Source organism: Anabrus simplex, chromosome 1 (assembly GCF_040414725.1).
Source record: "Anabrus simplex isolate iqAnaSimp1 chromosome 1, ASM4041472v1, whole genome shotgun sequence".
Lineage (NCBI taxonomy): Eukaryota > Metazoa > Arthropoda > Insecta > Orthoptera > Tettigoniidae > Anabrus > Anabrus simplex.
In genome coordinates, this window is record NC_090265.1 from 1,337,631,335 (window position 1) to 1,337,643,969 (window position 12,635).

The 12,635-nt window shown below is 42.2% G+C and overlaps 1 protein-coding gene across 1 annotated transcript; it reads left to right on the plus strand.

The window, feature by feature from the left end:
* Positions 1 to 837: 837 nt before the first annotated feature.
* LOC137497949 (uncharacterized) lies at positions 838 to 11,975 on the plus strand. Its single transcript, XM_068225761.1, has 3 exons — positions 838 to 899; positions 10,295 to 11,056; positions 11,285 to 11,975. Exons 1-3 carry the CDS (start codon positions 838 to 840, stop codon positions 11,973 to 11,975), a joined length of 1,515 nt encoding a protein of 504 aa, XP_068081862.1.
* Positions 11,976 to 12,635: the final 660 nt, after the last annotated feature.

The following is a 12,635-nucleotide window of genomic DNA, read 5'->3' on the forward strand; positions in this document are numbered from 1 at the left end:
TTCGCAAATAGTAATGACACTGATGAAAAGAATTGCTAATGCATTGGATGTATTCTTTAAAGCTCTCTTCTCCGCGGGACTTGCTGAATCAGTAGATACAATTATTGTGTCAGATCACGGTATGTCCTCTACATGTTCGTTACCTTTATTAAATATTAGTCATTTTATTGATGTGAAGGCTGATACCAGGAAAGTGATTTGTGAATCCACATTAATAAGTATATTCGCTAAGCGTGGAATGGAACTGAAACTTCATAACCAGTTGAAAGGTATACGAAATTTCAACATCAAGTACAGATATGAAATTCCTGGGCGATTTCATTACAAGAAAGCAAAACGAGCGCCTGATCTGCTCTTGTACGCTGACCCTGTAAATACTGGTAGTCAGTGTATGTATGCGAGAGGCGTGCATGGATATGACCCACTGATAGAAGATATGCACGGCATTTTCCTGGCTTTCGGTAAGTCGTTTACTTCAGGGGGATTAGTCATGGAACCTATAAAAATGGTTGATATTTATCAGATTTATTGTCACATCTTAAACATTGAACCTAAACCCCATAATGGCACGTGGGAGAATGTCAAGTATATGCTCTATGAAGATATGGACAGTCAAGAAAGGCAGGATTATCTCCTTGAACGAAAAATATTTTCTCGGTTATGGGAAGAGCGATTTGAAGATATTAGGGAGAAGAAGTACTTCAGCAATGTGAGTTGGCAACGTAGGATGGGGTACAGTAATGAGACTGAATGTGGCGAACTCTTTGAACTGGAGCAGTGTTGCCAGTAGCTCCAAATTACCTCAAGTGGCATGGAGCCACGTTCTACTTCACGGACATGGAGGATAAGAATATGGAATATGAAGTAAGGCATGTTGAACAGAGTAAACTTAGTCCTAAGTGAGTAGGAAGGCCCTGTTTAACTTCATATGCAAGTGCTTTTACAAGTTTCATTGCATTCTTGTTGAATGTTCAAGGCCTGTATGTAGCCTGCTACAATGCAATGCTCATTCTTAATTTTGACATAATTAATCATTTTTTCTTGACTGAGCGTTGGATTATCAGTACATATGTCATATCATTACTTAATGATATACACCTGCATAAGAAACTTTTCAAATAAAAAATTGATGACATGATTCCGTTATTATTATTATTATTATTATTATTATTATTATTATTATTATTATTATTATTATTATTATTATTATTATTATTATTATTATTATTATTATTATTATTATTATTATGCGATGGAGCTTGTTTTTAACATTTATTTCTTGACCATCACGTAACAACAAAGTAAGGGCAAAAGGAGGCGAAAGTCATCAAAAATTATAATTTTACTTATTTCAATAGAGTAAGCTTTCCTGAAACCAAAAATTATATAGGTTAATATGTGTATGTTTCTGCAGAAAAAGTTATGGGCATTTAAATATAACTGTACCACTGCTCAGCCATCAGTTAAAATTGCATTTCCCAGTGTGAATTTTTTAAATAATCAGGTGGGCCACTCGTTACTGAAGAACCATAAGAGTTAGGTTAGTTAAACTCAGTACACTTCTTTAATTGCCACGGTTTTAAAAGCCAATAATTATGGCCGAGAGGCTTCGTCGCGCTGAACACGCATCTTCGTTATCTGCAGGCTTTCGGCTTGAGCAGTGATCGCATGGTATTTATTTATTTGTTTGTGTTATGACACTAACCAGCTCAAATTTTTAGGACAAAATTCTTTTATTTTCGAGAGCCCATTTTAATACCTAGGATAACATATTTTTAGGTGTACGTCTTGTAAGTCTTCACTGTTGGTACTAATATTTACTTACAAAAAAAATCATGTTTCAAAATAATATCTTCAGCAAAAGTCGTATCTAAAGTTGTGCAGAAATTTGAATTTTGAAACGCTTCTCATTGATATTTGCATCCCTGTATACGAACTAATGGAGACAGATAGTTCCTATAATGCACGCATTTTGCCCTAATTAATGTTAAGAGGTGAGCAAAGTTTTGTAGTCTTGGAACAAATAATGTCTGAGGTATGAACCTACAGTAGGCTACGGGCTTTAAAATATGCACGTTTCACGTTCAACAACCCTTAAATTAAGGAGCACTCCCTGAGTAGTTACACGCAAATTGCGTCGCTTGTGCTTGCATGAAATGTTTCAACACTTTTGCTAGGTAGTGCAGGGCTGCCTCGATGTAATGGACAGTCCGACTTGCGATCCCAAGTTCGCGAATCCGGTTGAGGTATTCGATGTTTGAAGGGCAGTCAAAATTCTCCGTACTCTATGTTATGGTTGTTGGTACGTTAAATATCTCGGGTAGCGAACTAAATGTCACCCGATAAAATTAAACTAACTCAGCCATCGAAACTGTCCAGTAGAATCCCGCTTTTGTTGCTAGAGAGCACCACAATCGGAATATGGATTATTTTGGCAGGCCGTCTAAATGGTACTAATTTAGTAGGTCTGCAGTTCGATAGGTAAGGCCATACGATTATTAACACCTCCCAACCTGGCCGAGGAGTTTAGCCCCGTCGGGTTAATTCCTCTAATTCGGGCATTGAGTAATTGTGTAGTGAAAACCGTGGAAGTATTTTTGAAATACGTATGTCTAGAAGGAAACTGTTCAAGCCGACCTAAAGTCCGTTCACGCAATCTGTGAACAGTGGCGTTTTCTCAGGGTGTGTAAGTTGTGTGTCAACGCCCAAATAAAATCGAAAGAAAAGTAATAAATTATTTATTTAATTTTTTAAATGTAATGTTACATAATAGTGTGTTTTTCTTTCGTTATAATCCGTTGTTTCGCTCTATATATAAACTAAGACCGAACGTACGCTGTTTGTACTCCGCGCTACAGCAGCTGCCTCAGCCGAACTTATGCCACGCGCGGCCGCCCTGCTTTAAGCGTGTATACAATCTTATGTGAAATCTGCTTCGTCTTCTCAATCTGTTTACAATCCAGGGTCGGTTTTTTCCTCGGACTCAGCGAGGGATCCCACCTCTACCGCCTCAAGGGCAGTGTCCCGGAGCTTCAGACTCTGGGCCGGGGATACAACTGGGGAGGATGACCAGAACCTCGCCCAGGCGGCCTCATCTGCTATGCTGAACAGGGGCCTTGTGGGGAGGGAGATGGGAAGATTGAAAGGGATAGACAAGGAAGAGGGAAGGAAGCGGCCGTGGCCTTAAGTTAGTTACCATCTGTGCATTTGCCTGGAGAAGAAGTGGGAAACAACGGAAAACCACTTCCAGGATGGCTGAGGTGGGAATCGAACCCACCTCTATTCAGTTGACCTCCCGAGGCTGAATGGACCCCGTTCCACCCTCGTAGCACTTTTCAAATTTCGTGGCAGAGCCGGGAATCGAACCCAGGCCTCCGGGGGTAGCAGCTAATCACACTAACCACTACACCACAGAGGCGGACATGTGAAATCTTACCTTATAAAATATGCTGGAAATGTCGTCCTTCCTGGGTTATAAAGGCGTTATATCTGGTAACCACATTCTGACTGACACGAGTGAATTCTGCCGCTGTAATGTTTCTGACTTCATTTGTAATGTTTTCTTTCAGTTCCTCCTATGTGTGAGGATTTATTTGATATACTTTTTATTTCAGTTTACCCCATAAGTAAAAATAAAACACTGTTAGATCTGGAGAACGAGAGATAAATAGGCCAGCACTGATCACTCTGTTTGCAAACACTTCCGAGACTGTGAGAAGGGAATCTTCTGCTGTATGAGCAGGGGCTGAATCTTGTTGAAACCACCCACGCGATTTTTCTTCTTCCGTTAACTGATGGAAGAACGACGACAAAATGTCACCTTGGTATCTATCTACATTTACTGTCGTCTAGAAAAAAAATAGGCTCAATTATTCATCTTGCACTAACAGCACACCAAACACCAATCTTCCTATCAGAATGGGGGATTTTATAAACACCGTTAGAATTTTCTACACGCCTGTAGCGAGAGTTATGACTGTTTACAAGACCATTAAGATGATACCAGAACTTTTACATACGAAAATACGGTGTTGCAATGATAACTGTCTCACCATGTTAACAGCTGAGTTTCAGACTGGCGACTGATGCTTGCAAGGTCGAACAAGTGCAGCTGCTTGCAAGGTCAAGAGCTATGCGCGCGCCTCCCATACTGCAACTTACGTATCGGAGAGTATGCCGCTTCGACGGTCTTAGTTTATATAAGAGACCCTGTAGTTACTCTCAGCACCGTCTGGAACCACCTGCCAGTCTGCCACGTCGCCTGTTTACAGCGAATCGGCAGCTTCACTCCCTGCAATTGCGCATGCGCGTACGCTCTCAGTACATTTGTTTCATGCTTGCTAAACCTGACCAAGGCGTTGAATTTCCAACGCTTTGTATCATTTTTTTCCTTTTTGAGTTCAGCGCGAGAGTATTATTGCTTACGCAATCAAGTCGGAGGTTTAAATGTTTGAATATGGGTAGACAATTATTAAACACTAGTTTTTCATCAATTTCTTATAGTGAAAAAGAAATGAGTGATTGACTGTGGCCGACCATGCCTAGCCATTTTCAGGGCTGCCTTGTGCAGTGGCGGTTCGTGATATTTTACTCCGGCAGGGCTGTGCCGCCATGTCTTCCCCCTCCCCAATCGGTCTAGTTTTCACTGACCAACACCACGATATTTTAGCTATAATAATAATAATAATAATAATAATAATAATAATAATAATAATAATAATAATGTATGTTTGTTAGGTATTCAGCCCGAAGGCTGGTTTGATCCTCTGCAGCTCCGCCAACAGCTGTCATAAATAGCCTAAGCGTTACTGAAGAGGCGTACTAGGGAAATGAGGAGTGAGGTAGTTTCCCGTTGCTTTCCTCACCGAGCCAGCCATTGCTATTACATAATGGTCTGCCAAGCCCACTGATATGCATGCACCAACCGACCCTATGAGCGATATTTTCACACCATTCATAACAGGGACTGGCTGCATAAGGAATGGTATTAATAGCATCGCTCATACCTCAGTCACTTTCATATTGTCAAAGCCAAGGAAGAGACTGAAACAGGTCAATGAAAGTAACAAATTTGATATAGCCCATACCAGAAGACATAGTGCACTGTAAACACTACATCTCGCCAGCAAAGGCATATAATAATAATAATAATAATAATAATAATAATAATAATAATAATAATAATAATAATAATAATAATAATAATAATAATAATAATAATCTGATTCATTGCCAAACTATAGTAACAAAAGGACGCATTCCAATCACATCCGCACGGCCAGCCATTGTGCTTATAACATGACGGACTGAATTTGCTAGTTTAATATATTTTTGTTCTTACAACCCTTCTGTTCTTGTGCAATATTTAAATTCGGCCGAGAACTTCCTTAATTCTAGCCTATGTTCAAAACTTAAATTCCCGCCACTACTTAAAATGCTGCTTACAGAATTAATCTTCTTTGTCTTCTTAAATTAAGACCGTAACATTTAGTTTTCAACTAGACAGCTAAACACGTAACACACGAATGAATCTATTAACAGGAGATTTAAATACTGAAGATATAATTTAGTAAGGGCGGTGCATGGTATTGTTTCAGGGTTGCACCACTCCCAATAATTGTGCACGTCATTGTCATTTCTTCTAATCTTTTAGTTTAATAAACCTAACATGTATTCGAAAACATTTTAAAATCAACCAACCTCGGTCGTTCGCTCTACTAATGCTTCGTAACGGACCAACAAACGCTGCTGGCTTCAAATCAAACTCAGGGAGGGTTTGCTTTCCTGCGGCAACTCCCTAGTGGACAGCGCGGCGCAATGTATCTCAGCAGGGACGAGCCTAAACCTGCATACCATCAGGTAGTTTGCTCGCCAGAATCGAGCTCAGGGAGTTGCACGAGACTAGCAAGTCCCCTACCGAGAAACAGTTCCAAATGTCCCCGTTAGATTGCGCCACTGTGCGGAGATTACGTCATTCCTACTTTCTTCTCGCAAGGGTAATTCTTTTCCATTTTTTAAATGTACAAATTTCATTTACGTTGCACCGACGCAGATAGGTCTTATGGTGACGATGGGATAGGAAAGGGCTAGGAGTGGGGAGGAAGCGACCGTGGCTTTAATGAAGGCACAGCCACAGCATTTGCCTGGTGTGAAAATTGGAAACCGCGAAAAACCACCTTCAGGGCTTCCGACAGTGGTGTTCGAACCTACTGTACCCCGAATGCAAGCTCACAGCTACGCGACCCTAACCACACGGCCAACTTGCTGGGTAATTTCTTTTCCACGCCATACCAGAGCACTCACAATATTACCAACATCCTGCTTCAATGAAAAACATTACGGCAAATTTTCAATTCAAGTGAGGCAAAAGTAACTATGCCAGGCTGAGTGGCTCAGACGGTTGAGGCGCTGGCCTTCTGACCCCAACATGGCAGGTTCGATCCTGGCTCAGTCCGGTGGTATTTGAAGGTGCTCTTGGCGATAGATTTACTGGTACGTAAAAGAGCTCCTGCGGTATAAAATTCCGGCACCTCGGTGTTTCCGAAAACCAAAAAAGGTAGTTGGTGGGACGTAAAGCTAATAGCATTAACATGGGGGAACAGTTTCATCTCGTAGTGTAGTCAAGCATCTTTAAAGGCCAATAATGATTGCTTAAGTCTTAGAGGGGTTAAGGAGGAAGAAATTTTCAAGGAGTAAGTAAGTATTCAGTCGCTAAGGTCGGCGTTGATGTCTCTTGTAGCCTCAGGTAAATCAGAGGTCTTACAGTGACAATATATTTAAGTCGCACAGAGAAGATGATAATAATGTTATTTGCTTTGCGTCCCATTAACTACTTTCACGGTATTCCGAGACGTCGGGATGCCGAAATTTAGTCCCGCAGGATTTCTTTTATGTGCCAGTAAATTTAACAATACGAGGCAGACGTATTTGAACACCTTCAAATACCACCGGACTGAGCCAGGATCGAATTTGCCAGGTTGGGGTCAGAAGGTCAACGCCTCATCTGTCTGCACCACTCAATCCGGCTCCGCCTAAAGATGGTAGCTACTACTATATGCTTTAAATTAGGTTATTAATGTCGTTTTTATACATAATAAAGAGCAAAGGACCTTCAAATACCACCGGACTGAGCCAGGATCGAATTTGCCAGGTTAGGGTCAGAAGGTCAACGCCTCATCTGTCTGCACCACTCAGTCCGGCTCCGCCTAGAGATGGTAGCTACTACTATATGCTTTAAATTAGATTATTAATGTCGTTTTTATACATAATAAAGAGCAAAGGGCCTAAAAACTGCCCTGTGGGGTGCCTTCCTGGTTAATCGTTGAGTGGTTTTTCTTTTAAGGTTTATAATACGTTGCTTCCGATGTTTGAGGTACGATGAAAATAAATCAATAGTTAGTTGGTCAAAGTAGAAATATTTCTTCTTCTGCTGCTGCTTCTCCTTTATCTGTTTACCCTCCAGGGTCGATTTTTTCCTCGGACTCAGCGGGGGAACTCATCTCTACCGCCTCAAGGGCAGTGTCCTGGAGCTTCAGACTCTGGGTCGGGGGATACAACTGGGGAGGATGACCAGTACCTCGCCCAGGCAGCCTCACGTGCTATGCAGAACAGGGGCCTTGCGGGAGGATGGGAAGATTGGAAGGGATAGACAACGAAGAGGGAAGGAAGCGGCCGTGGCCTTAAGTTAGGTACCATCTGTGCTTTTACCTGGAGGAGAAGTGGGAAACCACGGAAAACCACTTCCAGTTGACTCAGTTGACCTCCCGAGGCTGAGTGGACCCCGTTCCAGCCCTCGTATCTCTTTTCAAATTTCGTGGCAGAGCCGGGAATTGAACCCGGGCCACCGGGGGTGGCAGCTAATCACACTAACTACTACACCACAGAGACGGACAGTAGTAATATTTCATCATGTTTTATAAAGCCTGGATGTTGATAGTGCGCTACTGAAATCGAGGAGAGTAAGCATTTCGCCCGTCTTTGGTCCATTGCGTCTCTTAACCTATGTCCTGAGCAGGGCTGCTGCAGTGCTGCGGCCCTTCTTTAAGCCAGATTGTAATGGGTGCAGGAGAGAATGGTCGCTTAAGTATTCCAACACTTGCTCATGAACCAGACGCTCGAGTGCTTTAGAATATAAATTAGTTGGTAGTCAGATGGTTGGGTGGAGTCTGATTTCTTAGGCAAACGCATACAAAAAATAAAATGGCGTATGCCGGGAATGTCCGAGGACAAGTTCGGCTCGCCAGATGCAGGTCTTTTAATATGACAGCCATGGGGGACATGCACGTCATGATAGGAAGAAATGATGATGAAGATGACACATACACCCAACTCCCGTGCTAGCTAAATTAACCAATTATGGTTCAAATTTCCGACCCTGCCGGGAATCGAAACTGGGACCCCTATGACCAAAGGCCAGCGCGCTAACCATTTATCCATGGAGCCGGACAGGCAAGCGCATAACATTGGCTTGTTTCCACAGTGAAGGAAAAGGTCCGATTGTTAGGCAGTAGTTAAAATTATGGTAATAATTGGTAAAACAGCGCCAATTATGTTGTGTAAGAAACTTATAGGGATATCACCCGATTCTCAGCCTACTTTTTTAACTGCATTAGTGTCCGACTCGTTGGCTGAATGGTCAGCGTACTGGTCTTCGGTTCAGAGGGTCCCGGGTTCGATTCCCGGACGGGTCGGGGATTTTAACCTTCATTGGTTAATTCCAATGGCTCGGGGCAGGGTGTTTGTGCTGTCCCCAACATCCCTGCAACTCACACACCACACATAACACTATCCTCCACCACAATAACACGCAGTTCCCTACACATGGCAGATGCCGCCCACCCTCACCGGAGGGTCTGCCTTACAAGGGTTGCACTCGGCTAGAAATAGCCACACGAAATTATTATTATTATTATTATTATTATTATTATTATTATTATTATTATTACTGCATCAGTAGTAACGGGATGAAATGTGAAAAGGTGTTGGTCAGGTAAAGGGTTAATTACGGAGTTGGGTATAGAGTTAGGGGAATTTAGTACGGTACATTAGGTGGTATTCTTTCTTCAGTAAAATATTCACTTAGCTTGTCCATGACGTCCATGAAGACCGTGTTGTCCATGACGTATAAGGATCTAGGTTTCACGGTTTTCAGTTGAAAGTCATATTCACCTTGATGGTTACATTAACCGACAAACAACTCGTCTTTTAGGGTTTGAACGGCCTGGTGTCGTTATACAGAAACCACTATACAGTGCGCGGGCGACAGTTTGGTGTGACGTGTCTGGTCATGGAATATTGGGCTCTTATTTCATCAAGGAGGCTGCACTGAATCCAAAAACTGTGAACCAGGTAGTCTACAGAGACCTCATTATTACCCCATTCGTGAGGGATTTGCACTTATTTTGTCGTGCCAGAAATGTATCCCTCAATCAATTGAGCTACATTTCACACGTCGGGGGATTCATTTGCCCTTCTCTAACGACACTTGGGATATCACCTAATTTCTCGTGGAATTCTATTCCTATATCCTTCTTGCTTCCCTAATCTCAGACCCACAGATCCTACATATTGATCATGTTCAAAAAATCAGTTTTCGAGACAGGTGGCCAACCTACAAATATTCCTGAATTACGCAAGAAGATAACGTCATATGTCGTGTCCGTACAGCAACCTTTGTTCATCAACATGTTCAAGAAACCTCACGAAAGGTTATAAACATTGTGTAGCACCTGATTGTGCATATTTTAACACATACTGTACCAACGTAATTAAATAACATTTCAGTGCAAGGTCCGCCTTATAAACTCAGACCGTCAGCGGCGTTATTACGCTCGGAGTTCTATAGGTGGGCCGGTACAAGGTTGCACTTGACAGTTATAGTTCATGTTGGCATTACTACAAAAATAATTGAAGAACGTCACCCGTCAATCAGAACGACCAATCCATTACTTTTTATGTCAGATACAGTTAATCGATTTTATTCATATTAGTTCGTATTTAATTCTGTAGAGTGCGTATAACCTTTTATATACTTACAAAAACATGAGCATTTTTAAAAATTGTAATGTTTAAGCGAGCTGCAAAATAAAGATGAACTATTTTCATTTGGTTGTTGTGGCAATATGCCTAGTATAGTGGTGCCATCTATAACTACCTTGACTTCCGTATTGAAGTGTTGCCGCTTGTCTGTCGTTGCTAGCACGTGGTCAGGTGTGGTTCGCGCGTTGATGAAAGTGGTGGTTTTTTTTGTCGTTTTTTTTGTGAGATAACTGTGATTTTTTTGTAACTAGTGCAGTGTGATGTCACGGAAACGACAATATGATGAATCGCGAAATGATAATCCTTTGCGCCGAGGAGTGCCCCTTAATAGTCAGGCATGTGAATTAGTGCGGAGAACTCGCGAGTTTTACGAGAGGGAGAGAGAATTCGTACGTTTGCATGGTCGTCCCTCTGTTCCTGCAGATCAAGTCGTGGAACGTACAAGTCAAACATTAGGGCTTTCAAAGCGCACTGTGGTTCAGAAAGGTGTTCTCCTCCAGGAACTGAAGGAAAAATGGACTGGGGAACCTAGCAGTGGCGGAAACAGGGCTGAGAGTGGGGACTTGTTTCTTAGCACGCCAGGAAAGAAACGATTTAAGCCATCTCCTGTTACAGGAATTGATTCTTTCCAGGCTGATGCAATACGCAGACACGTGTGCGATTATTACAGCAGGAAGGAATACCCTGTGGTGGCAAAATTACTTGTCTCCCTTAAACAGAACAATCTTTTCTCCGGGGGTAAAACTTCCTTAAAATCGGTATTGCGAGCCCTAGGTTTCAGATACAAAGAACTGAACGGAAGAAAACTGTTGCTTGAAAAGACGCACATCGTGATGGCTAGGAGTATTTTTTTAAATAAACTTGTCGGTAAGGATCTCCACGAGGTAATATGGTTGGATGAGACGTGGGTGAATGCTTGGGAGTGCATTGATAAATCTTGGACTGATGACAGTCCTAAAAGCTCCGGTAATCAACCGACTGGGAAGGGCGCCAGATTAATAATAGCGCACGCGGGTTCTAGGAAAGATCACAATATGAAGATAAAGTTGGAATTCAAGAGGACAAACTGGGGCAAATATTCATTTATAGGAAGGGGAGTTAGGGACTGGAATAACTCACCAAGGGAGATGTACAATAAATTTCCAATTTCTTTGAAATCATTTAGGAAAAGGCTAGGAAAGCAACAGATATGGAATCTGCCACCTGGGCGACTGCCCTAAATGCAGATCAGTATTGATTGTATTGTATCCAGTGGTTTTGTGGAAGGTGGTCTTCTAATGTTCCGATCGAAGAAAACCGGTGATTATCACGAAGGTATGGACCATGTTCGCTTTTTAGATTGGTTTAAGAAGCTCCTGCAACAGCTCAAAGGCCCTTCCGTCATTGTTACGGACAATGCACCTTACCACTCGGTAATGGACAAGACCCCTACTTCGAGCGCCCGTAAAGAATTGTTAGTGGAATGGCTGCAGGCAAGAAATATCCCAGCGCATATGGGTATGACTAAATTAGCCTTATATGCACTGGTGAAACAAAACAAACCGGTTTCACCGACGTACGTAGTTGATGAGGTAGCGAAGGAACAAGTACACGAGGTTGTTAGGTTGCCGCCGTACCACTGTCACTTCAACCCTACTGAATTGGTATGGAGTGATGTGAAACGTTACGTTCGCATAAATAACAAATCCTTCACAATTACTGAAGTGGAAAGACTGTTCCGAGAGGGTATTGCTCTAGTGGATGCGGCTTCTTGGAGGAAGAAAATTAGCCATGACGCAACATTAATTAACTCGGCGATGGCCATAGATGGCATCATCAGCGACTGTCAGGAGTTGATGATCTGCCTGGACGACGACGACGACGACAACAACAACAACAACGAAGGCGACGGTAGTGATGGCAGTGATCTGGAGGGTATAGAACCTCTACCAATGTAAACAAGGTAAGAAGAATAACTTTTCTGAATCTTCGTAAATTTAATAGATTTTACTCGAAATCTTTTGTGTTAGCACCGGTGTATATTATCGTAACATTTATTCGTGTATTTAAAGTGAGTTTCTTGTCTGCCGATTTCTTCCGCATTCTCTAACATTGCGATAATAAGAACTTCGTAGTAGATTTATCTCGTATCATTTTGTGTGATATATTTCATTGTAAACTTAATCGGTGTCTTGAAAGTGCGATTATTGTCGGCCGATTTCATTTGTATCGTGTATCGTCGCGATGGCATTAAAAACATTTCTCTCATGTTTCTAAAATCTTACGTGTCGTGCAATCTGCTGTTGCTATGGCGGCAACATCGCTTCGTGCGCCACTGCAGTGTGACCAACATTTTGCGTAGCTGTCATGTGCAACCTTACGACGGCCCACCTATAAGCAGTTGTATGGGAGGCGCGTGCATAATGCTTGACCTTGCAAGCAGCGTGCACGTGTTCGACCTAGCATCAGTAGCCAGTCTGAATCTCTGTTAACACGGTGAGACAGTTATCATTGCAACACCGTATTTTCGTATGATAAAGTTATTTTAAGTACGAGTCGCCTCGACGGGTACGCGATGCATTTGTTCAGCAATTTCCTGGTAAAGTGCCACCTTCATA

Bases quoted from the DNA above. Each gene is read 5' to 3' on its own strand.
- LOC137497949 (XM_068225761.1), top strand. From the start codon at position 838: ATGGAGGATAAGAATATGGAATATGAAGTAAGGCATGTTGAACAGAGT. The intron at 900-10,294 runs GTGAGTAGGAAG...TAACTAGTGCAG, and splicing joins CAGAGTAAACTTAGTCCTAA to TGTGATGTCACGGAAACGAC. The intron at 11,057-11,284 runs TAGGAAAGATCA...TGATTGTATTGT, and splicing joins ATAATAGCGCACGCGGGTTC to ATCCAGTGGTTTTGTGGAAG.